Source organism: Euleptes europaea, chromosome 12 (genome assembly GCF_029931775.1).
Source record: "Euleptes europaea isolate rEulEur1 chromosome 12, rEulEur1.hap1, whole genome shotgun sequence".
Taxonomy (NCBI): domain Eukaryota; kingdom Metazoa; phylum Chordata; class Lepidosauria; order Squamata; family Sphaerodactylidae; genus Euleptes; species Euleptes europaea.
Window position 1 is genome coordinate 3317641 of NC_079323.1, and position 25011 is coordinate 3342651.

General features: G+C 49.2%; 3 protein-coding genes across 4 annotated transcripts in view; 2 read left to right on the forward strand and 1 right to left on the reverse strand.

Annotated features, from left to right (window-relative positions):
- The first annotated feature begins 78 nt into the window (after positions 1–78).
- Positions 79–1627, forward strand: LOC130485402 (cytochrome c oxidase assembly factor 4 homolog, mitochondrial). Its single transcript, XM_056858587.1, has 2 exons — positions 79–140; positions 1366–1627. Exon 2 carries the CDS (start codon positions 1376–1378, stop codon positions 1625–1627), a length of 252 nt encoding a protein of 83 aa, XP_056714565.1. The 5' UTR covers positions 79–140; positions 1366–1375.
- Positions 1628–3400: 1773 nt separating this feature from the next.
- On the reverse strand, positions 3401–24703 carry MRPL48 (mitochondrial ribosomal protein L48). Its single transcript, XM_056858828.1, has 7 exons — positions 24594–24703; positions 12668–12711; positions 10725–10807; positions 7773–7945; positions 5806–5908; positions 4431–4520; positions 3401–3490 (listed from the first exon to the last, which is right to left on the reverse strand). The coding sequence occupies exons 1-7, from the start codon at positions 24701–24703 to the stop codon at positions 3416–3418; spliced, it is 678 nt and encodes a 225-aa protein (XP_056714806.1). The 3' UTR covers positions 3401–3415.
- Positions 24694–25011, forward strand: part of RAB6A (RAB6A, member RAS oncogene family) — a 71590-nt gene continuing 71272 nt past the window's right edge. For both annotated transcript variants that reach the window (XM_056858085.1, XM_056858084.1), the window contains exon 1: positions 24694–24771. In XM_056858085.1, the coding sequence (XP_056714063.1) occupies positions 24702–24771 (70 nt within the window). In that variant the 5' untranslated portion in view covers positions 24694–24701. The remainder of the gene's footprint in view (positions 24772–25011) is intronic.

Here is a 25011-nt window from a genome sequence, read left to right on the forward strand (position 1 = left end):
GCAGGCCCAGGTGGGCGGGGGGGGAGGGAGGAGAGGGGCGGGGCGGGGCCGACGTCGGAGGGGGCCGGGCCTTTTTTGCCTGCGTAGCGCGGGGGGCGGGGCGTGCGGCGCGGCTGGGAAGCTAAGCAGGAGCGGTCGCGGTGAGGGCTGGGATGGGCGACCGGCCTGGGCCGTTCGAGAGCGCGCTTGGAAGAGGGCGGAAAAGGACCACCCAAGCGATCAGGAGACTGGAGCCCCGTGAGAAGCGGTTAAAACGCCTAGGGCCTGTTTAGCTTGGAAAGAAGGCGGTTAAGGGGAGACAGGATAGAGGTCTATGAAATTATGCGTGGTAAGGAGAGAGTGGCCAGGGGGCCCTCCCTCCCATGAACTGCCCAAGGTCATAGAATCAGCCTTGCTGACAGGTGGCCATCTAGCCTCTGCTTCAAAACCTCCAGGGAAGGAGAGCCTGCTACCTCCCGAGGAAGCCTGTTCCACCGAGGAAGCTCTCTAACTGTTAGAAAGTTCTTCCTAATGTCTAGACGGAAACTCTTTTGATTTCATTTCAACCTGTTGGTTCTGGTCCGACCTTTTTGGGCAACAGAAAACAACTCAGCACCCTCCTCTATATGACAGCCCTTCAAGGACTTGAACCGCTCTAGCTGTTAGAAAATTCTTCCTAATGTCTAGACCAGTGGTTCCCAACCTTTTTTTGACCAGGGACCACTAGGACTTTTTTGTTCGGTGCAGGGACCCCAAGGTTCAAAATAAAAATTCAGGGAATTTGAAAATAAACTTTAATCATAACTGTTAGTTAAACATTGAACTTAGAATTATATTTGAATATATATATTTTATAATAGAGAACTTTTAATTGAAAATATTAATTTATTATGGGTTTATAACTTTGTTTCGCGGACCTTAATTTAGTTCTCACGGACCCCTGGGGGTCCACGGACCCCTGGTTGGGAACCAGGGGTCTAAATGGTGCTGAGTTGTTTTCTGTTGCCCCAGAAGGTCGGACCAGAACCAACGGGTTGAAATTAAATCAAAAGAGTTTCCGTCTAGACATCAGGAAGAACTTTCTAACAGTGAGAGCGGTTCCTCAGAGGAACAGGCTTCCTCGGGAGGTGTTGAGCTCTCCTTCCCTGGAGGCTTTTAAGCAGAGGCTAGATGGCCATCTGTCAGCAAGGCTGATTCTATGACCTTGGGCAGTTCATGGGAGGGAGGGCATCTTGGCCATCTTCTGGGCATGGAGTAGGGGGCACTGGGGGAATGGGGAGGAAGCAGTTGTGAATTTCCTGCATTGTGCAGGGGGTTGGACTAGATGACCCTGGTGGTCCCTTCCAACTCTAGGATTCTATGCTTAGTTTTTATCCCTCCTTTCAGATCCCAGAGGATGTCCAGCACCCACCCCTCAGGTCACAACTGGAGCCGGAATCCCAGTGCAGAGGAGGAAGAGGACCCCCTCGACCAGATGATCTCCCGCACCGGCTGCGCGGCTTTCCATTATGCCGTGCAGGAGTGCATGGCCGAGCACCAGGACTGGCGCAAGTGCCAGGAGCAGGTGCAGCGCTTCAAGGAATGCATGAGTGCCTATCAGAAGCGGCGGGCGGAAGAGCTGCAGAAACAGCGCCAGGCCACGAGCTGACCAGAAGCAGAAGAGAAAGAAGGACCACCGCCTTCCGTGACTCAAGCTGAAATAAATCCAAAGCAGGCAGAAGCTGCCTTCTCGGGGCCATGCCTGTTTCCAAGGAAGAGTCTGCTCTCCCCTGTGGACAGGGGAGGGGCTGCTGCTGTGGTCACAGACTCAGGGCACCAAGTTATTGTTTTTAAAAATGAAAGCGTGAATTATGTTTTCTCCCAAAAATAAATGGAGACTTATTCACTGTTATGCTGGTCTATGACCGGAATAAAGTGAGTGAATGGGGACTTAGTATCCTCTTGTCTTTTTTTCTTCAAAACTTTTGGCATATTTTAGGGAATGAGGAAGGGGCTATGGCTCTGTGGTACAGCATCTGCTCGGCATGCAGAAGGTCCCAGGTTCATTCCCCGCATCTCCAGTTAAAAGGATCAGGCAGTAGGTGATGTGAAAGAGTTCAGCCTGAAACCCTGGAAAGCCACTGCCACTCTGGGTAGACAGTGTTGGCCGTGACAGATGAAGGGACTGATTCAGTAGGAGGCAAGTTCATATATTGGGGAGGGGGCGTGGCTCAGTGGTAGACCATGTTTTCTGTGCAGAAGGTCCCATGTTCAATCCCCCGCATCCCCAGCTAAAAGGATCAGGTGGTAAGCAACCTGAAAGTATACTGGTTGTTTCTACTCCCCATAAGCAACAAACTTACTCCCAAAGGGACAGGATTTCAAGGAATTCAGCCCTCTTTGCCAGAATCTGAAATTACCTGCTTTGGCTGGTAGTGAATTGTTAGCCACAAGATGGCACTCAAACACCCCTTCCTAATATATATATATTTAAAGAGAGTTGAGCTGGATCCTTCCTCCAACCCTACAGCAAGGAGGAGTTCGTTTTTATATGCTGACTTTCTCTACCACTTAAGGCAAAATCAAACTGACTTACAATCACCTTCCCCTCCCCACAACAGACACCCTGTGAGGTAGGAGAGACTGAGAGAGTGTGACCAGCCCAAGGTCACCCAGCTGGCTTCATGTGGAGGAGCAGGGAAACCTCTGCCGCTCATGTGGAGGACTGGGGAGGGGCTGTGGCTTAGCGGTAGAGCATCTGCTTGCCATGTAGAAGGTCCCAGGTTCAATCCCCAGCATTTCTAGTTAAAGGGACTAGGCAACTAGGTGATGTAAAAGACCTCATGCTGCTGCAGTTGTCTTGTTTGTGGGCTTCCTAGAGACACCTGGTTGACCATTGTGTGAACGGACGGCTGGTCTTGATGGACCTTGGCCTGGTCCAGCATGGCTTTTCTTACGTAAGCTCAGTTTACACTGTGATCTCAGAAGGGCTGAGACCTGCCTTTTCTCTTGTGCCACTTTTTAAGAGAAGCCATTCGCAACGGAAGGGAGAAGGAAAATGGCACGAGCCGTAAGCGTGTTCAGTCTCACTTGGCAAAGAGGAGTCATGTATTTAAATGATACCTTTTTTTTATTTCTTTAAAAATCACTTAGTGGAGAGAGGCCAGTATTTAAGAGAGACATGGTCACCCCTGGATCTGCACAAAATCCACGTTAGCTGGCGATGCCCGTCCATGCCAGCAGCATCCTCTCTCTTGGGTACCGTTTCGCATTACTGAACGCTGCAGCACACGGCTGAAGTTTAAATTTACGACTGTTAAAAACGAGACCCATCACAGCACGAGAAACCCCTCCAGCAAGCGGAGTCTGCGCATCAGTTTTGTTTTCACAGAGCTGGCACGGAAGGAGCCCAAAGAAGGGTGCAGAGGTGACCTCGACAAGAAGCAACTGGCTCGGCTCAACCCATTTGGGAAAGGAGCTCTTCGAGTTCTGGACGGGCCTTCAGCCGACCCTTGAAGTCATCCTCGGTATGCTACAGGGAGCAGACAGAAAGCAGGCGTGTGGTAAGAACTGCAGCCTAGAACCGCACTAGGACTTCCAGCCCTAGGACTAGGTCTGCCCTAGGACGCACTAGCCCTTCCAGCTGTGTGTCCCCAAAAGGCAGCTCTGCTGAGGAGCTCCACTCCCAGCACTGCTGTGGCCAAAAAGTCTCCTGATAAGCTAGAGTGAGGTTAGGAAACAGCAGCTAGGCAAAAGGCTCTCCAGGGCAGAAAGAAATTCCATTCTACTCAGCTGTGGCTCAGTGGTAAGGCCTCTGCTTGGCATGCAGAAGGCCCCACATTCAATCCCCAGCACCTCCAGTTAAAGGGACTGGGCAGTAGGTGATGTGAAAGACCCTTTTCTGCCTGAGACCCTGGAGAGCCGCTGCTGATCTGAGTAGACAATACTGACTTTTTGGACCGAGGGTCTGATTTAGTATAAGGCAGCTTCATGTGTCCCTATGCCTGTTTCAGAGATTCCATTTCCATAAGGGGCCCAGAATAATAATACCCAAACTGCGTGCTGCCAAAAAACAGAGTACCATCCGCCAAGGAGGCCTGTCCCCTGAAACTATACGTGAGTCCCCTTTACAGCTGGATTTCTTTCCAGTCAGACAGGCAGGTAATAATGCCACAGGTGAGCATAGAGAAAGCCATGGCAATGCAATTCCTTACCCTTCTCTAAAACTAAATCTGCTGGGCCACTGGGAAAGTCATGGTGGACCAATGGTCTGCCCCCCACCCCCAGGGCAGCCCCACACAAAATGGGCAGGAGCCACTGCCAGCTGGCAAGCCCCCAAGAGGCTGAGGGAGCTGCCACCACAAGCCAGTAACCCCCGCCCCACACAAGGTGGGTAGGTATGAAGGGGGTGAGAACCCCCCCCCAAGGAGGGTGGAAGCCCAAGGGAGCTCTCCCCTCCCTCATCTACGTACCTCTTTCACTAACAGATGGAGGCCTTCTGGCTGGTTATTCTGAATGATTTCCAAGAGAATAGGTGCAAATGTGGCACTCAAGCCGTTGATCTGGGGTTGGGGCAGAGAAAACCAAGTGAAGACATTATAGGGGGGAAAAACATGCCAAATAAGAACTCGATCCTTTTACAACAAGGCATAAGAATTTCCCCAGCAGGACAAGCAGCCAGAATTCAGACAAATCATTGCAACTGGTTAGGTGTATCCATTGTTGCCGCATTGGGTTGGGGGGAGAAGGAGAGTTGGTTTTTATATGCCAACTTTCTCTGACACTTCAGGAAGAATCAACCTTGTTTACAATCACCTTCCCTTCCCATCCCCACAACAGACACCCTGTGAGATAGAAGAAGAGTTGGTTTTTATATGCTGACTTTATCACTTAGGGGAGACTCAAACCAGGTTACAATCACCTTACCTTCCCCTCCCCACAACAGACACCCTGTGAGGTAGGTGAGGCTCAGAGAGTATGACTAGCCCAAGGTCACCCAGCTGGCTTCATGTGGGGAAGGGAAGTGGGGAAACAAATCCAGTTCACCAGTTTAGCCTCCACTGCTCATGTGGGGGAGTGGGGAATCAAACCCAGTTCTCCAGATCAGAGTCCACCGCTCCAAACCACCACTCTTAACCACTACACCAATCTGGCTCCCAATGATACTTATGTAGTGTTATTTTTCTGCATTGTATCTGCACTCTGTATCATGTCTAATATGCTATGCTTATTCACATTTATATAATGCTTTTACATTGCATTGATTTACAGTTTAGTTCAGCCTGAGCTTATCAAAGCTAAGAAGAAGTGGCGGTGGTTTTTATACCTTGATTTTCTCTGCCTTTAAGGAGTCTCAAACTGGCTTATAATTGTCTTCCCTTCCTCTCCCCACAGTGATGGACTTGAATCTGGAGAACCAAGTTTGATTCCCCACTCCTCCACATGAGCAGCGGACTCTAATCTGGTGAACTGGGTTCGATTCCCTGCTCCTCCACATGAAGCCTGCTGGGTGACCTTGGGCTAGTCACAGTTCTCTCCGAACTCTCTCAGCCCCACCTACCTCACAAGGTGTCTGTTGTGGGGAGGGGAAGGCGATTGTAAGCTGCTTTGAGACTCCTTAAAGGTAGAGAAAAAGCGGGATATAAAAACCAACTCTTCTTCTTCATGACTTAACAACAACAAGGTGTGCAGAAACCAGAACAGAAGGACCTCTCAGCTCCATGATGAACATAAAAACATAAGAAGAGCCCTGCTGGATCAGACCCAGGCCCATCAAGTCCAGCAGTCTGTTCACACAGTGGCCAACCAGCTGCCGCAGTCCTGTTTCAGAAGCAAGATGTCCCCTACCTGAACAATGCGCTGGTGGGTGGAGAGGACAGCGTCCAGATACATCTTGGACCCCTGCTGCTGCATCTGCATCACCTCCATGATCTTTGTGGGCATGGCGTAGCTGTGGAAACAACAGAGGAGTGAGCCGTTGACCTTCCTGAAGAAGAACGGGGGCGGGGCTTTTCTGTGCTATGCACCAGAAAGAAATTAACTTGCAGCTGCCCAGGGAACAGGAAGGTGCCTTTGTGACAAGTTAGCAATGCAAACAAGATCTGCCACTGGGAAGGGACTGTGGCTGAGTGGTGGAGCATCTGCTTGGCATGCAGAAGGTCTCAGATTAAATCTCTGGCATCTCCCGTTAAAAAGGACCAGGCAGTAGGTGATGTGAAAGACCTCTGCCTGAGAGCCATGGAGAGGGGCCGTGGCTCAGTGGTAGAGCATCTGCTCGGCATATAGAAGATCCCAGGTTCAGTCCCCGGCATCTCCAGTTAAAGGGACTAGGCAAGTAGGTGATGTGAAAGACCTCTGCCTGAGACTCTGGAGAGCCATGGAGAGGGGCTGTGGCTCAGTGGTAGAGCATATGCAGGAAATGAGCGGGGGTGGGGAGGTGGGGAGGCAAGGGAAACACAGGAAAATGCAAAGAGGTTCTCGCCCACAGTTTGAAGCAGTACACTCCAGGAAGATGCACATCACGTGAGCCTGCGGCATGCAGATGCCAGCACTCAGAAGCCGGCGCCATGGGAGTCAGGGAGAAGTTTTGAAGCATTTCTCATGAACACATGAAACTGCCTTATACTGAATCAGACCACTAGTCCATCAAGGTCAGTATTGCCTACTCAGACAGGCAACGGCTCTCCAGGGTCTCAAGCAGAGGTCTTTCACAATACCTACCTGCCTAGTCCCTTTAACTAAAGATGCCAGGGATTGAACCTGGGACCTTCTGCATTCCAAGCAGATGCTCTGCCCCTCCCCTTCATGGGAAGCAGGGAGAAGTTTTGAAGCATAGGTGGTCTGTCTGAGTACAGCCAGGGACAATTTTCCCATGTAACTAATAGGGAGTTCAGAACTGCAGCATGGGGAAGAAGAAGTAGAAGAGTTGGTTTTTATATGCCAACTTTCTCTACCACTTAAGGGAGACTCAAACCGGCTTACAATCACCTTCCCCTCCCCACGACACCCTGTCAGGTAGGTGGGGCTAAGAGAGCTCGAAGAGAGCTGTAACTTACCCAAGGTCACCCAGCTGGCTTTGGGTGTAGGAGCGGGGAAACAAATCCACCAGATTAGCCTTCGCCGCTCACATGGAGGAGTGGGGAATCAAATCTGGTTCTCCCGATTAGAGTCCACCGCTCCAAACCACTGCTTTTAACCACTACACCACGCTGGCAGAGAAGAAATACTTTGGGGGTGCTGTCTAAACACCTCATTCTCACTCTCAACCATACGGGGTGAACAGAGGACTACATTGAGGCTAGCATACCAAAGCCCTATGAAGGTAGAGGGTTTTGTATACAACACGCCAGCGTCATCCAACACAGTGGTTCCCAAACTTTTTGGGCCACCACCCCCTCAGTTCCACAGACTCAACCCCAGGACCCCCTACCCAATCCTATAAAAAGCATTATTCAAAATAGGGGTTTGCATGACTCACTAAAGAAGATAATAACAATAAAATTTCAGAACAGTGACAATTAATTGCACATCCACTCAAAATCAAATTAAAACTTTTAGTTGAAATTTGTTCAACAAAACTGAGGAACTTGATCCAATGGTACCAGCTCTTCAACGTCTGGAAAAAAATTCTGAGAGTTTCCACCAGATTTGCCAGCATGGTGCCATAGCTTGATCTGTTGTAAATTAGTGAACAATACAGTCGAAGGGGCCCGCCTCTAGCCTCTTAGTGCCCCCCTAGGTACTCCCACCGCCCCCAGGGGGTGGTAATGCCCACTTTGGGAACCACTGGTCCAACGCAAGCCATGACATCCTACCTTTCCTCCACCCTGATGGAGAGCTGGCTGCAGAGCCTGTGGATGTAGCGTGCGTAGTGCTCCACGAGGGCCATGTCGTAGGCCGTCATCACAATGTTCAGGAAGCCGTAGGTGTGCTCCGTCCCGGGGTCGATCTCCTTCATCTGCACTCTGTCCCACCTCTTCTTGGAAACCTGCCGGGAGAAGAATTCTCAGGCGACGCAGGTGGGACACGGGCACCAACCATTCAGGCCCCAACATCAGGCAAAGGACAGACAGTACAGTGTGGACAATCTTTTTGCAAAAAAAAAAAAAAAAAAAGCACTGTCTACCTATGAAGATATTGGCGTGTTGGCATACGGGATGAACTCATCTTTGGAAGGAAACCACAGAGCAGGGGTCCCCGATCATGGTGATCGGGGGCTCTGTGGCACCTGCTGGTTTTTATAAGCTGACTTTCTCTACCACTTAGGGAAGAATCAAACCAGCTTACCATCTCCTTCCCTTCCACTTCCCACAACAGGCACGCTCTAAGAGAGAGCTCTAAGAGAGCTGTGACTAGCCCAAGGTCACCCAGCAGGCTTCATGTGCAGGGGAAACAAATCCAGTTCGCCAGATTAGCCTCTGCCACTCATGTGGAGGAGTGGGGAATCAAACCAGCATGGTGTAGTGGTTAAGAGTGGTGGTTTGGAGCGGTGGATTCTGATCTGGAGAACCGGATTTGATTCCCCACTCCTCCACATGAGCAGCAGAGGCTAATCTGGAGAACTGGATTTGTTTCCCCACTCCTATACATGAAGCCAGCTGGGTAACCTTGGGCAAGTCACTCTCTCTCAGCCCCACCTACCTCACAGGGTGTCTGTTGTGGGGAGGGGGAGGGAAGGAGATTGTAAACCGGTTTGAGTCTCCCTTAAGTGGTAGAGAAAGTCAGCATATAAAAACCAACTCTTCTTCTTCTTCCAGATCAGAGCCCACCACTCCAAACCACCGCTCTTAACGTCTACACCATGCTGGCTCTCATCCTTTCTGGGAACAGACCCACAAAGGGGGCGTGGCTCTGGGGTGGAGCATGCACAGTGCACGTGGATGGTCCCATCCTTAATCCTTGGCATCTCCTGTTAAAAGGTGAAGCCAAACGCTTCTACCCAAGGGCCGCTCAGAGCAGACAACACCCAGCATGATAGACCAAGGGTCTGATTCACTAGAAGGCAGCTTCGTGTGTTTGCATGACCCTCTTTCCTGGCTTGCTAATCTGCCAAACACAGCCCTGCAAAACTACCTGCCCTCTCAGTAACCCAACCACTTCCCGGTGAGTTTGCTGGATTGCTTTCAGGTTGTCACTTGGCTCACCTGGCCATACAACCCAGACCCTAGAGGCCCCTGGTTGGCCCCTGTGTGAACAGACTGCTGGACCCTCTTGGTCTGATCCAGCAGGACTTTTCTTAGGATCGGCACTTCAGGGGGGTTCTGGAACCAGGGGGAAAACAGAAGGCCTTACCACAATTAAAAGTCCTTTCTGCCTCAAAGCCCCTGACAAGCTAGGACAAATTGCTTCTATTTTAACTTCTGCCTTCGAGGCACCCTGCCCAGATGAATTATTAGTTCATTATCTTCCCAAATTACAAGAGGCCCCCTGTTTCGGGGTCCCACATCCCTGCAAAGTCTCAGATTCAGCTGCTTCCTCCGCTCAGCAGCTGGTGGTTCAGGTGGAGCATCATTAACCGCTTACGCCAGCTGAAAAAACTACAGGGTTGTTTGTACAGAAGAACGGAAAGGTTGTGGAAGAGCGGGGGAGGGGGCGGCAGGACTTGAACTCAAGCCTATCCATTCTTCAGTCATTACCCCTCACAGGGGTTCCCAGCCTTTCTGAACCTGCAGGCACCTTTGGAATTCGGACACAAAATGGCTGCCGCATAGGGTTGCCAACCTCCAGGTACTTAGTACAAAATCATACACAGAAACCAATATGCACAAGGAGTATGACAAAATGCAAAAATGTATTACATGCCAAAAATGCAAAAGTTTAAATCAGCTATATACAAACACTGAGATGCAATAAGTATGATTAGGAAAGTCCCATGTCTGATGCTCCCTCTCACATCTTCTTGTTTTACAGGTGCAGGTCAGAGACTTTTCTCTATTGGATATATTCAGGTGTGCTCCCTTTGTCACGGAGGAAGAGGAAGACAGTGGTTTCAAGTTCTAATTATTCATCAGTCCCTCTTCATATCCATTTTGTATGTCATGTTACAAATTCCAATCCCTTCCTGGGCTGACTTGCAAAGGTTCCCAGCTGGATACAATCAAGTTAGTAAAGGCTCCAAGATGCATACTCTATGAAAATCTCCCGTCGGTGGCGAAGAGGGACCTGGCAACCTTACTGCCACAGGAGGCGGAGCCAGCCACAAAATGGCTGCCGCAGCTTACCTTCAGTCAGGAAGCAAAGATCCAAAGCAACCTTTTTAAAAATCTGCACAGCCAATCAAATCCTCAGCGGCCAATCAAAAGCCTTGCCAGGCAAAAGCCCCACCTGGCCCCATTCATGTTCTAAAAACACTTGGCAGGTGCTATAAAAGGTGTTGGGGGCACCTTAGTGCCCACAAGCACCATGTTGGGGAGCCCTGCCTGAACCACAGGCCTAAGCTGCCCATACTGAGAAAGGTACCAGAAGGGTAAGCCCCACTCCCCCTTAGAGATCAGCGAGGAAGCCCTGCTGAGAGACCATTCCAGAAAGGACATGAAACTTAGATCGGATCCACAGCAGAGCCTTCTCCGTGGTGGGAACGTAGACCTCCAGAACTCTTGGCCCAAGGCAGGCTGCTGAAATAACCCCAATAGGCCCTTTCCAGCTCAGAGGTTCCCTGGTTTTGATTAGTTAGTATCAATTTTTTTTACAGTGTGCTGCTTTTCCTTCAGTCTCTGGAAATATACCTCTAAGAAGCGGAGGAATCTATCAACCTCGAAAATGCTTACCTTTGGTAAAAGATATTTGTACCGGCCGATGCCGTGGGTCGGATTAGCCCTATAGTGCCTGAAACAGTTCACCAGTTGGCTACCTGTAGGAAACAGAACAGAGTAACGTACCTGGACACACATGAAGCTGCCTTATACCGAAACAAACCACTGGTCCATCAAAGTTAGTATTGTCTGCTCAGACTGGCAGCGGCTCTCCATGGTCTCAGGCAGAGGTCTTTCACTATACCTACCGCCTGGTCCTTTTTAACTAGAGATGCTGGGGACTGAACCTGGGACCTTTTGCATGCCAAGCAGATGCTCTACCACTGAGCCATGGTGCCTTCCAAATACCTAAGTGAACGCAGCGGTGGACTCTGATCCGGAGGACCAGGTTTGATTCCCCACTCCTCCACATGAGCGGCGGAGGCTAATCTCGTGAACTGGATTTGTTTCCCCACTCCTCAACATGAAGCCAGCTGGGTGACCTTGGGCTAGTCACACTCTCTCAGCCTCACCTACCTCACAGGTTGTCTGTTGTGGGGAGAGGAAAGGAAGGTGATCATAAGCCAGTTTGATTCTTCCTTAAGTGGTAGAGAAAGTTGGCATATAAAAACCAACTCTTCTTCTTCTTCGTCTTCTTCACAGTATAAGCTGCCTTATACTGAATCAGATCCTCGGTCCATCAAGGGCTGTCTTGTCTACTCAGACTGGCAGCAGCTTTCCTGGGTCTCAGGCAGAGGTTTTTCACATGACCTACTGCCTGGTCATTCGAACTGGAGATGTCGGGAACCTGGGACTTGCTGCATGACAAGCAGATGCTGTCCCACTCAACCACAGTCCCTCCCCACAGCCCTTCCCTTACCAGCCTTATACCAAGTCAGACTGCACGTCTATAAAGCTTGGCAATGTCTCCAACGCCTAACCCCAACGCCCTTCAAATGGAGATGCCCGTGACAGAAACCGGGACTTTTGGCGTGTAGATCATGTCCACTACTACCAAGCCATGGCTATTGCTTTAAAGGTCTCTAGATTTCTCCTTTGAAGAGGCAACACCAGGGTTCTTGCTATCCTCCGGATACAGACACAGCCTGTGCTGGCTGCTTTAATGAACCTGGGTCCCCAATTTATTCATTTACTGAGCATAATTTCCTTGCTGTTTCTCTTGGCTTGAGGTGGCCAGAAGTTCTCACTGAGGTCTCTTGGAAGTTCACTGTAGGTTATTCATTGGGAAGGTCAGTGATGACTGTAAAGGGCTCTTAAAGCAGAGGATGGCCCAGGCTAACCCAAACTTGTCAGATCTCAGAAGCAAAGCAGGGTCAGCCCTGGTTAGTACTTGGATGGGAGACCACCAAGGAAATCCAGGGTTGCGACGTAGAGGCAGGCAATGGCAAACCACCTCTGCATGCCTTTGGCCCTGTCCTGGATGGCCCAAGCTCGTCAGATCTTGGAAGCTAAGCAGAGTCGGTCCTGGTTAGTATTTGCATGGGAGACCATCAAGGAAGTCCAGGGTTGCTATGCAGAGGCAAGCAATGACAAACCACCTCTGTATGACTTGTGCCCTGACCTGGATGGCCCAGGCTAGCCTGATCTCATCAGATCTCAGAAGCTAAGCAGGGTCGGCCCTGGTTAGTTCTTGGATGGGAGACCAACAAGGAAGTCCAGGGTCACTACGCATAGGCAGGCAACAGCAAACCACCTCTGAATGTCTCTTGTCTTTACAACCCTCTAGGTTTACCATAGGCTTGGCTGTGACTAGACACACATGTCCACATAAGTACCCCTACTGCTGAGCTGTTAGTTCACGTCGACATTACCAGGGTAAGTCTCCTTCTGCCCAATCGCAGAGGGGAAAACAATCCCTTTCCAGACAGCCAAACCAAGCATTCTCAGGACAGGGTCCCCAAACACAGTTTTCCTTCCACTGACAACATAGAGGGTTTTGTTTTTCAAAATGTCCTTACCCACAGAACAGACAGGATTCTTTCTGGATGCTTCAAAGGTAAGACTAGAGAAGGGGGGAAAGATAAAATTCCAGATTACAATCTGTTGATACTTCTGCCTATGTCATATTTTAACTGTTTTTGGAGCCCTTCCAATGCCCCTGTAACAATTAGACCTTTTTCCTGATCCTCCTCATCCCTCATTCATACATATAGTGGAGATGCTGGGGTCTGTCCAAGCGACAGACTATTGCCTATTATCTTAGGTGCTGTCGAACACAGGCAAGACAATGCTGCTGCAGTCGTCTTGTTTATGGGCTTCCTAGAGGCACCTGGTTGGCCACTGTGTGAACAGATTGCTGGACTTGATGGGTCTTGGTCTAATCTAGCAGGGCCTTTCTTATGTTCTTATTATATTAGGTGCCAAAGAACAAAGGCAGGATGCTGCTGCAGTCGTCTTGCTTGTGTGCTTCCTAGAGGCACCTGGTTGGCCACTTGACTGGACTTGATGTGCCTTGGTCTGATCCATCATGGCCTTTCTTATGACAGATCACCCCCCCCACACACACACACACCCCAACTGAAAGATTCTCTACAGATTTGGTTAACAGGAAGTGTACAGCTGTAGTTGTTTTACCATTTTTTATTAGCCCCTTCCCACATATGATGTTGAAAGTTGCTTATATTAAGCTCATTTTTTAAAGCGCTGTCTCACTTTGAAGAATGCATGTACGGCCAGGAAAACGAGACAGTTGTTTCTCTCTTGCCAGGGTATTCCTTGAGGCTGTACAATAAAGCATCAGAGAAGGGCTGGAAAGCCCATCATGCTGACAACTGGGCCACGATCCACACACCTTTGGATTCTTCCCTCTGCCCCCACTGGTGGGCTAACCAACACCCTCAGGGCAACAAAGGGTGCCAGATTGATGTGGTTAAATTTCAGTTATTTTACCTGATAAGCCGTCCAGCTGGCATCTCTTTTAGAAAGGGTTCTCTTCCCAGGCAGAACACCTAGTAAGGGGGGAGGAGAAAAAGATTAAATTCCCCTTTAAAACACAAGAAAGATTGCCCAGAGTTTTCAAGGGAATGGGCTGCTCTCAGGCGATTCATTTTCGCCCACATCTCCTACGTCAAGAGCTGGGAGTCTCCAGGCCACCAGCAAATATCTCAAAAAAGTTATTAGAAGCCCTAAAGCCTGGCTTTCTCAGGAGAAAGGCAGGAAGACAAATGACTGCAATTTCTCTCCTGCGTGATCCATCACTTGTACATGGCAAATTTCAACAGCATAATAGTCAGAGAAAAACGTGCGCTCGGCTGAGTGCATTCTTGATGCCCACGCTCATCTTCAGCTCAGAGGAACATACAAATACGCCCTCAAATCAACTGGAAAGCCCTCCCTTCGGATTGCAGACTCAAAGAGTGTGCAGGGAAACCTGGGAAAGGGAATGGAACACGGAACGATTCAAAAGGGACCAAGACAGTGAAAGTTTTAAGGTTCATTCAGCTGCGGCTTGTTAGCTTAGAAAGAAAATGACAGTGGGAGGGAGAAACTTATAAAATCCCAAATAAGAAAGAGAGCACAAATGAATTGTTCGCTCCCTGATAGGCTGCCCAGCATGGCGTAGTGGTTAACAGCGGCGTACTCTAATCTGGGGAACTGGGTTTGATTCCCCACTCCTACACATGAGCAGCGGACTCTAATCTGGTGAACCGGGTTGGTTTCTCCATTTCTCCACATGCAGCCTGCTGGAGGACCTTGGGCCAGTCACAGCTCTCTCAGAACTCTCTCAGCCCCACCTACCTCATAAGGTGTCTGCAGTGGGGAGAGGAAGGAAAGGCAATTGTACGCAGCTTTGAGACTCCTTAAAGGTAGAAAAAAGTGGGGTATAAAAACCATCTCTTCTTCTTTTTCTAGTGAGAGTGAGGGACAGTTCATGACAAAAATTTTTTGGAAACATTCACGCAACATACGATTAGTGTGTTCAATCTATCCACATGGGGTGGCCATTGGCATGTAGCATTTCAAAGGACAAGATCAACACAGCATGGAAGATAGACCTCTCAATGCCTACTAAACACAGCAGCTTTCTTCCAAGTTACCAAGCCTGGCACCTCTGGCTATTAGATATCAAGGGACTGGCTATCTTCATCTTGCCCAGTCTGTGAGTGTTGGTATATGGCTATCTATGTCATTCTGAAAAGGATTGGAGGGGGGAGTCCCCCACAGAAATTCTGAGCCCTCAACAACCACATGACAAGCAGAAATTAACATACAAAATTTCCTCAGCACAGAAACAGCTCACTTCGTCAGGTACAGTTAGAATGTGAGTCCATTTGCCCTTAAGAAGAGAAGAGTGAATTCACATACCTAATGGCAATAGCATGTAAATGTCAACAGCAGGTAAATGACCTGGGGAGGGGCTATGGCTCAGTGGTGGAGTGTCTGCTTAGCATGCAGAAAGTCCCAGGTTCAATCCCCGGCATCTCCAGTTAAAAGGGATCAGAAAAGTAGGTGATGTGAAAGACCTCTGCCTGAGACCCTGGAGAGCCGCTGCCAGTCTGAGTAGACAGTACTGACTTTGATGGACCCAGGGTCTGATTCAGTATAAGGCAGTTTCGTGTATTCATGTGTGCAAGATAGTTTCAGAGGGTAGCCGCATTGGTCTGCAGTAGAACAACTAGACTACAGTCTAGAAGCACCTTAGAGACCAACAGGATTTTTTGAGATGTATGGTTTTGAGAGCAGTAGAAAAAAGCAAGAGTCCAGTAGCACCTTAAAGATTAACAAAACTTCTGGCAGGGTATGGGCTTTTGTGAGTCACAGCTCACTTCAGATACAGATACTATCTGAAAAAGTGAGCTGTGACTCATGACAGATCTACCCTGCCAGAAATTTTGTTAATCTTTAAGGTGCCACTGGACTCTTGCTCTTTTCTACCTCTACAGACTAACATAGCTACCCATTGTCATCTATGCTTTCGAGAGTCAAAGTTCCCTTTGTTAACTCCAGGAAATGTGTACAAAGTTAACACTTCAGGAAACAAACCACCTGTTTGCCATTATCTATCTAATTTTGTCAAGTCAAGTTTATTGTATAAAGCCATAGGCCGTTACAATCTAAAACAGTATAACAATATAACAAACAGGTTAAAATGTACAGAACCAGAATCATTAAAAGAATACAAAAATTAGGAAATTAAAATACGCCCATTTGGTTCTATCCAACTTTACCACCTTTCGTGATTTGTTTCGCCCTGATTTTCTTGGCCGCCAGGCCATGCAGTGCCATTTTTTGGGAACTATAAGGGTCCATATCTGATAACAAATAGATTAATCTGTCAACATCAGGTCTAATTTTGGTTTATCTACTCTGACCAGCAGCAGCCTTACCCAGTCTCAGGACCTCTAACCCACAAAAAATATACAGACCCCTCTGAAAATGCCATCTGCAGACTTTTCTGTGATGCTCTGATGCTTCCCTCTTTCTCCCTTTCCCTCCTCCTCCTTTTTGAAGTGAACATCCACACTGATGCACTGTGGAATTTCATGTTTTCTCATGATTGTGAAATAATTTGGTTGATAGGGATTTTAAAAAGGGTACCGAACAGCTGGGTTGTCTTTTCCTAATGGACCCCTCACAATTATCTACAGTGTGTGAACAGTATTCGAGATCAACACTTGCATGAAACTGCCTTATGCTGAGTCAGAGCCTTGGTCTACCAAGGTGAGTCTTGACTATTCTGACTGGCAGTGGGTATCCAAGGTTTCAGGTGGAAGTCTTTCACATCACCTGCTCTGAGAAGACAAGAGTTACTGGAAAAGGCAATAATGCTAGGAAAAACGGAAGGCAGCAGGAAAAGAGGAAGACCCAACATGAGATGGATGGAAGCCACAGCCCTAAGCAAGGCTGTTAAGAATAGGGCATTTTGGAAGACATTAATTTAGAGGATTGCCATAGGTCAGAAGCAACTTGACAGGCACTTAACATCACACATTTTGTGTAGCAGGATGGTAAGGGGGAACAGAATCACGGAATGCAGGCAGAGAGGGTTGAAATGCAGTTGTGTGTGTGTTAAGGGCTGTCAAGTCGCTTCCGACTCATGGCGACCCTATGAATCAATGTCCTATCTTTGACAGCCTTGCTCAGATCTTGCAAATTGAGGGCCGTGGCTTCCTTCGTAGAGTCAATCCATCTCTTGTTGGGTCTTCCTCTTTTCCTGCTGCCCTCAACTTTCCCCAGCATGACTGTCTTCTCCAAAAGGGGCAAGAGTCCAGTAGCACCTTAAAGACTAACAAAAATATTTTCTGGCAGGGTATGAGCTTTCGTGAGCCACAGCTCACTTCTTCAGATACAGCTAGAATGTCATTCTAGCTGTATCTGAAGAAGTGAGCTGTGGCTCACGAAAGCTCATACCCTACCAGAAAATATTTTTGTTAGTCTTTAAGGTGATACTGGACTCTTGCCCCTTTTTGACTACTGCAAACAGACTAACACGGCTACCCACTGTGAATTGTCTTCTCCAGTGACTCTTGCCTTCTCATTATGTGACCAAAGGACGACAGCCTCAGTTTAGCCTTTTAGGGTCAGTTCAGGCTTGATTTGATGTAGAACCCACTGATTTGTGTTTTGGGGCTGTCCACGGTATCCATAGCACTCTCCACCAACACCACATGTCAAAAGAATCTACTTTCTTCCTATCAGCTTTCTTCAATGTCCAGCTTTCATTACATAACATTAACCCCATTTTTTTCCATAGGTCAAATATGAAGAAAGGGGGGAGGGTTATTCCACGAAATTTTATGCTGCGATACCATTTGGTTAGTTGTTATAGTTGTCTTAAGACCCCTGTCTATGGCTATATATTGTCGTGCCCATACATGGTTCTGATGCCCAGGGCAACCGCAAAGGATTCTGGGAACAGCCACGCCATACATCACACACACAGGAGAAAAGGACCGTGGGGAAAGCAAAGGACAACCGCAAGGACAGAGAGGGCTCGAGCTTTCTCAGCCACTCCTCCTCCCCTTGCACCCTCCTTCCCACCCAAGAGGTGCTTACTCTGCCCAAGGCCGCGCTCATGCTTCCCCGCGGGTCCCTGTGCAACCTTCCTGGCGGTAACCACGGCGACGCAGGCGGAGAAACACGGACGGGAATGGGTGCACCAGCTACATGCGTCCCCCTAAACGCTGAGGTCCGAAAAGAAAAGACGTCCCCCTCCGCTCTGCGACCGTATCACATACAGTTCCGCTGCGATTTTAATCTCTCCGCCCTTCAAGCCCGTGTAGGGCTGCCAGGTCCCTCTTCGCAACTGGCGGGAGGTTTTTGGGGCGGAGCCTGAGGAGGGCGGGGCTTGGGGAAGGGCGGGGCTTCAATGCCATAGAGTCCAATGGCCAAAGCGGCCATTTTTCTCCAGGGGAACTGATCTCTGTCGCCTGGAGATCAGTTGTAATACCAGGACATCTCCAGCCACATCCGTAATTTCCCAACATGGAGCCGGGAGATCAGTTGTAATAGCAGGAGATCTCCAGGTTGTACCTGGAGGTTGAGGTAAAGATACTCCAAGGCTCTCCAACGATTGCACAAAACGTATATTGACAAATACAAAAGTGAAAGTGCTGACGTGTAGAAAAAGAAACTTATCAGTTCTATAGACGGACTCCATACAAAAAAAGGAGCAGGAGCTACTCCAGTGTCAACGACAATATGTACAAACACACAAGCCAACTGTAATAAATAAATAAGGATCGGTTCATATGCCTTAATTTCAAGTCAAAGAAGCTCAGTCTCAGTTCCTAAGTCTCTTATTCCTTAGGAAAGGAGAACAGAAGGCCGAAGAGGGAGATCGGAATGCTGTCCGGATGCTTTGCGTTTTCGCCGCCGCCGGGGCAGCTTCTTCAGCTCTCCGTGTACGAGGAGACGAGGCTCCTTAAATATTAGAAAAAAAACACCATTCTCAGCTAGTCACTGCTTGCTCCCAGAGGGTTGCTCTATGCTCTGCCTTTTTTCATTGGAGTAGCTCCTGCTACTTTTTTGTTTTGAGTCCGTCTATAGAACGGATACGTTTCTTTTTCTACACATCAGCACTTCCACTTTTGTATTTGTCAATATACGTTTTGTGCAATCATTTGAGAGCCTTGGACTATTTTAGTACTTGTGCATATTTATCTCAGCTGTACCTGGAGGTTGGCAACCCTATGTCAGTAGCTTTGAAGGGTTGCCAGCTCTGGGTCGGGAAATACCTGGAGATTTGGGGGGGGTGGAGCCTGGGGAGGGCAGGGTTTGGAGAGGGGAGGGACCTCAGCAGGGTACAATCAATGCCATAGAGTCCACCCTCCAATGCTGCCATTTTTTCCAGTGGAACTGATTTCTGGAACATAAGAAAAGCCCTGCTGGATCAGATCAAGGCCCATCAAGTCCAGCAGTCTGTTCCCACAGTGGCCAACCAGGCGCCTCTAGGAAGCCCACAAACAAGACGACTGCAGCAGCACCATCCTGCCTGTGTTCCTCAGTACAGTTGAAATCCCAGAAGACCCACAGATCAGTTGAAATCCCAGCTGTTCCTCAGTGGAACAGGCTTCCTCGGGAGGTGGCAAGCTCTCCTTCCCTGGAGGTTTTTAAGCAGAGGCTAGATGGCCATCTGTCAGCAATGCTGATTCTATGACCTTAGGCAGATGATGAGAGGTAGCCTCTAGGGCATCCAACAAAGCTAGGGTTGCCAATCTCCAGGTATTAGCTGGAGATCTCCTGCTATTACAACTGATCTCCAGCCGATAGAGATCGGTTCACCTTGAGAAAATGGTCACTTTGGCAATTGGACTCTATGGCATTGAAGTCCCTCCCCAAACCCCGCCCTCCTCAGACTCCGCCCCCCAAAAAAACTTCCAGTGGCGAAGAGGGGCCTGGTGAAGTGCCTGGTTGTTTTATAGAGTCCAATGATAGACAACAAGGAGGATTGATACACAAAAGCACCAATACATGTTAGGTGTCTACTCTATGTTAATTAGCATAGCCTATAGATATTGCCCGAAGGCGTCACTTAGGAAAGTGCTTGATCTTGTGAGCTAGGAAACAGAAACTACATTCCTAAGGTTAGAGGTAATTCAAAGACAGCTTTCTCTCTACTGGTGAGAGGCAGTACCAGGCATAGTGTATGATTTGTTGGCTCAAAGCCTTTGGATGCCAACTTCCCTAAAGCTTCTATGTGTGTGCATATGAGTACATAGTGTTTTATACCATCCCTTATATCGTGCACTACATTGGCTGATGGGCAGTAGATTCAGGACAGACAAAAGAAAATACTTATTTAATCATGGCGAGGGATTAAAATGTAGGATTTGCTTCCAGAGGATGTAGTGATGGTCACAGGCATAGATGGCTTTAAATGGGGATTCATGGAGAATAGGTGGCGACTAGCCATGGTGTCTAAAGGGAACCTCCACATGCAGAGGCAGTCAACCTCTGAATGCCAGTGCCAAGAGGCAACATCAGGGGAAGGCGAAGGCCTCAGCCTGTATGCGGTGTTGTTTGACCTCCAGAAGAACTGGCTGGCCAGTGTGTGAGGGAGGATGCTGGACTAGATGGACCCTCACTGGTCTGATCCAGCAGGGCTCTTCTGAGGTTCTTATCAGGGGAAGGCCTCAGCCTCTGTGCCCTCCAGAGGAACTGGTTGGCCACTGTATGAAACAGGATGCTGGACTAGAGGGACCACTGGTTTAATCCAGACTTTTATATTCTTATGACTTTATAGTGAAAAACGTCCATAGCACAGCAGGCAGCAAACGAGCAGTTCACTGAACCGCCTCACTCTTAAGCATGATCATAAAATCCGGGGGAATTAATTTCTCTCCAGGTTGAATTGAATGCGGCCCCAGGGATTGTGTGGGCCCTTCTTGTTTTTGTCTTCCTTTGGGCTGCCTCTTTGTACTTTAGGCAAGGAGCGTTATGCGTTTGAATGTGGCGAGGGGGGATAACGGCATCACCCCGTCCACGCATGCTATCCTGAGCTCTTTGGGTGGGCTATAGATCTGAGCAATGCTTGCCTGACTGAATGAGTCACATCTCTCTCGGCAGCACATGGAGGTACGGAGCGTGTATGCTGGCATGCAGGGGGGGCGGATAGTTCTCTTTGGGCAGAAAACCAGACGATAAATCTTCTAGCTTTCCTGATTCTTCAAAAAGCCCTGTTCCATTACAGGCGCACTCTTTAGTAGCTTGTGAGAGCTGCGGATGGGAAAAGCAACCCCCCAGGTGGTGCGGGCTTCTTGAAACCAGCGGCCCCGTTTCTCCTTCCTCGTTTACGGCGCCACCTTAGATGTAAATTGATCTATTGAAAGAGGAATGCAGCGAGTGATTCACGGCGAATGCAAGCAGCTTTGGAATCGGATCCAATGAGTCAGCAGCCGTCTTTCGAGCTGCTCCGACACCCCCACCCCCCATTCGCAGGGCCGTTTGCATCCCTTCATGTGAGGCATGGGGCAGCTTCCAATGTGGCTGGGATGCAGCGGCACAGGAGGCAGAAAGAGGAAAAGACATGGCAAGTGCCGGCTCTTCACAGTGTAGCTGAACACCAGAGACGAGCCCAAATTGGCACAGCCCCGCCCCTTGTCGGCTGTGACTGCGAGCAGACTTTGCTGCAGCTTCTGTCATCGTTTTGCAAAAGCATCAATTGGGACAAAGACCCGGCAGTAGTGATGTGAAAGACCTCCACCTGAGACAGGGTTGCCAACCTCCAGGTGGTGAGAAAACAAAGTAGACACCACTGTACAAGTATCAAGGGATTTGGAAATCAGTACAGGAGCGAAGCCAATTTAAACAAAGTGCAAAATACTTTATAAGCTACCACATATAGTTCAAGACAATACATGACAAATTATACATCAAAACCCACAAAAAATTCCATATGTACATATGTACAGAAGTTGTCTAACATAATTGTCTCAATTGTGAGTACAAAATCTTCTTTGTTGACGACAAATATCAGGTGAAAAGCCAGAGATCATCAATTTGTGGAGGATATGGCCGTATCAGATTCTTAGCTTATAAAGCAATTCTTCCTCAGTCCTTCCTATATTAAAAATTGTATAATGGTAATCAACCTATATCGCACCTGAATTTTACACATAATAAATATAATAAAATACTTACAATCAATCTCCTGTATAATTTTATACATATTCCATAGATATAATGTAGGTAAATTTCAATTGTCCCTGAAAGGAGGTTTTACATGGTACCCTTTCAGGGACAATTGAAAGTTACCTACATTATATCTATGGAATATGTATAAAATTATACAGATTGATTGTAAGTATTTTATTATATTTATTATGTGTAAAATTCAGGCGCAATATAGGTTGAGTGGAGGAAACTCAGTGGGGATGTGATGCCATAGAGTCTGCTGTCTGATTCTACGTGAGCACCTGGTATTGCAAAATGTCAGGCTTGAAAAAAGGAATCAGTATGGTGGCCAGGTATTTCAGTTCTTGGTTCAGTAGTCAAAAGGAATCCCCTCACTTCCCCCAGGTAATCCCACTGCCCCAGGGGGTGGTACCACTAGGCTCGCCAACTTCCAGGTGGTGGCTGGAGATCTCTTGGAATTACAATTTATCTCCATGCGACAGAGATCAGTTCACCTGAAGAAAATTGGTGCTTTGCAGGGTTGATTCTATGGCATCATACCACACTGAACTCTCTTCCTTTCCCAAACCCCGCCCTCTTCAGGGTCCATCCCCAAAATCTCCAGGCATTCCTCAACCCAGAGCTGGTAAGCCAACCCACGTTGGGAACTGCTGGCCTACTGAGTGTACAGTGGGTTAGTTAAGAGAGCCAGCGTGGTGTAGTGGTTAGGAGTGGAGGACTCTAATCTGGAGAACCCGGTGTGATTTCCCCTCCTCCACATGAATGGCGGACTCTAATCTGATGAACCAGGTTGGTTTCTCCACTCCTCCACATGAAGCCTGCTGGGTGACCTTGGGCCAGTCACAGTTCTCTCTGAACTCTCTCGACCCCACCTACCTCACAAGGTGTCTGTTGGGAGAGGAAGGGAAGGAGATTGTAAACTGGTTTGATTTTCCTTAAAAGGTAGAGAAAGTCAGTAAATAAAAAACAACTCCTCCTCCTTCTTCTGTTTCATAAAAAGTATGCTTGCTGTGACTGGCCAGTGTCAGTCTCTCTCAATACAGGGTGCCTAATTGCTCAGCTAACAACACAAAGTGTACTTGTGTTCCCTCACACCCAGTGATGAAAACACTTCCGAGAAGCCACTTAAAAAAACAAACACCTTAGTCACAAATAATTTCAATATTTCCTGTTGCCAATTCAGGGCACCTTGGGAATGCTTGCAAAGGAAAGCTGAAAGCATTTGCTTTTCAAAGAAAGACCAACTGCAGCCACAGATTTAGGCATGTGTGTGTGTATAATACATATGTGGACTAATCATGCCTTTTATTGTCTGTTCACACCAGGCTTAAGGAACAGGAATTACTTTGGATGCCTTCCAGATTCTTAATAAATCAATATTGTGCACTCTTAGGAGCTGGTATTCAGCCGGCCGCTGAAGCTGTGCTTGATGAGCAGTTAATGTTTATCTCTATGCTCCAAAATGCTTCACCTGCTGATGTTTTCACAAGAGTAGGCCAGGTAGGGTTGCCAGCTCCAGGTTGGAAAATACTTGGAGATTCTGGGGGTGGAGCCTGAGGAGGGCGGGGTTTGGAGAGGACTTCAATGCCATAGAGTCCAACTGCCCAAGCCACCATGTTCTCCAGGGGAACTGATCTCTGTCGCCTGGAGATCAGTTGTAACAGCAGGACACCTCCAGCCACAACCGTAATTTCCCAGCACGGAGCCGGCAACCCCGCCTGGGGATCCCTTGGAATTTTAACTCCTCTCCAGACTACAAAGATCACTTCTCTTGGAGAAAATGGATGCTTTGGAGGGTGGACTCTGTGGCATTGGACTGAGGTCCCTGTCCTCCCCAGGCTCCATCCCCAAATCTCTAGGAGCTCTCCAACCCTGCCGCCCTATCCCCTGCCGGTGGCCAAGGGAGACCTGGCAACCCTTTAACATATATGTACATAGAGTTGCCAACCTCCAGGTGGTGGCTGGAGATCTCCCGCAATTACAACTGATCCCCAGCCGATAGAGATCAGTTCCCTGGGAGAAAATGGCCGCTTTGGCAATTGGACTCTATGGCATTGAAGTCCCTCCCCAAACCCCGCCCTCCTCAGGCTCCGCCCCCAAAATCTCCAGGTATTTCCTAATCCTATATGTACAATACGTTGTATCTCGAATGTATGTTGCACTCTACAATACATATTAATAAATTACAATACAGCTGCATATTGAGTAGAATTTATATTCACAGCATGTTAAAAATCAATACCTTTATTGACTATGTTATTACAGTATCACATCCATGCCGGAAGTGCCTGCAACACCTCTCACGTCGGGCGGGTCTGAGACCCAACAGAGCGGAAAAGCGAGCAGGAGAAACAAAAGCCCCGCCTCCAAAAGGAAGCCTCAGCCAATCGATGCCACTTATTCCTTTGTCTCCTCCCCTTCCTCCCCCTCCCCCCTTCCTTCGGCCTTCCGCGCGTGCTCACTTCCCCCCCCCGCTTTCTCCTCGTCTCCTCCCTCGGTCGCCTTTGATTGGCTGTGAAGCGGGAGGGGGCGGCGCTTAGGGGGGACGTGCGCGCACGCGCGGCGGGGCGGGGCCGACGCGGAGGGCGGGGCCGGCCGGAGGCGGGGCGCGGATTGCCTCAGCGGCGGAGGCGACGTTGCGTCGTGGCTGACTGAGCGGCCGGCGGGTGTCGGTCTTTCCGTCCCTCCGTCCGTCCCCCGCCTCAGCTCCTCTCGGGGCCCCCTTCGCGAGGGCGGATCAGCCGCTGAGGGGGGGAGAGCAACGACCGCGGCGGCCGCCCCCCTTCCTCCTCCCCCTCTTCCCCTCACCCCTCGGGGTCCTTCTCCGACCCCCCCCCCCGGGTCAGCGGGCGGGCGGCCACCTCCGGCGGCTCCTTCTCCACCACCTCCCTCCTCCTCCTCGTCCGCACCAGCATCATGTCGGCGGGCGGCGACTTCGGCAACCCGCTGCGGAAATTCAAGCTGGTCTTCCTCGGGGAGCAAAGCGGTGAGTGGAGGGGGGGAGGGGGGAGGGGGGAGGGGGGAGGGGGGCCCCGGGTTGGGCCGAAGCCCTGGACGGGGTGGGGGTGGGGGTGGGGTGGGGAGGCTCCGATGTGGCCTCCGGTTCCCCCCTCCCCCCTCCCTCCCAAATCTCAGCTTCTTTAGGGTCTGGCCCCGATCCAGGTGCAGGAGGAGACCTCTCGTTTCCCACCTCGTCCCTCCCCCAAATCAGAGTGGGTGGTTGGGC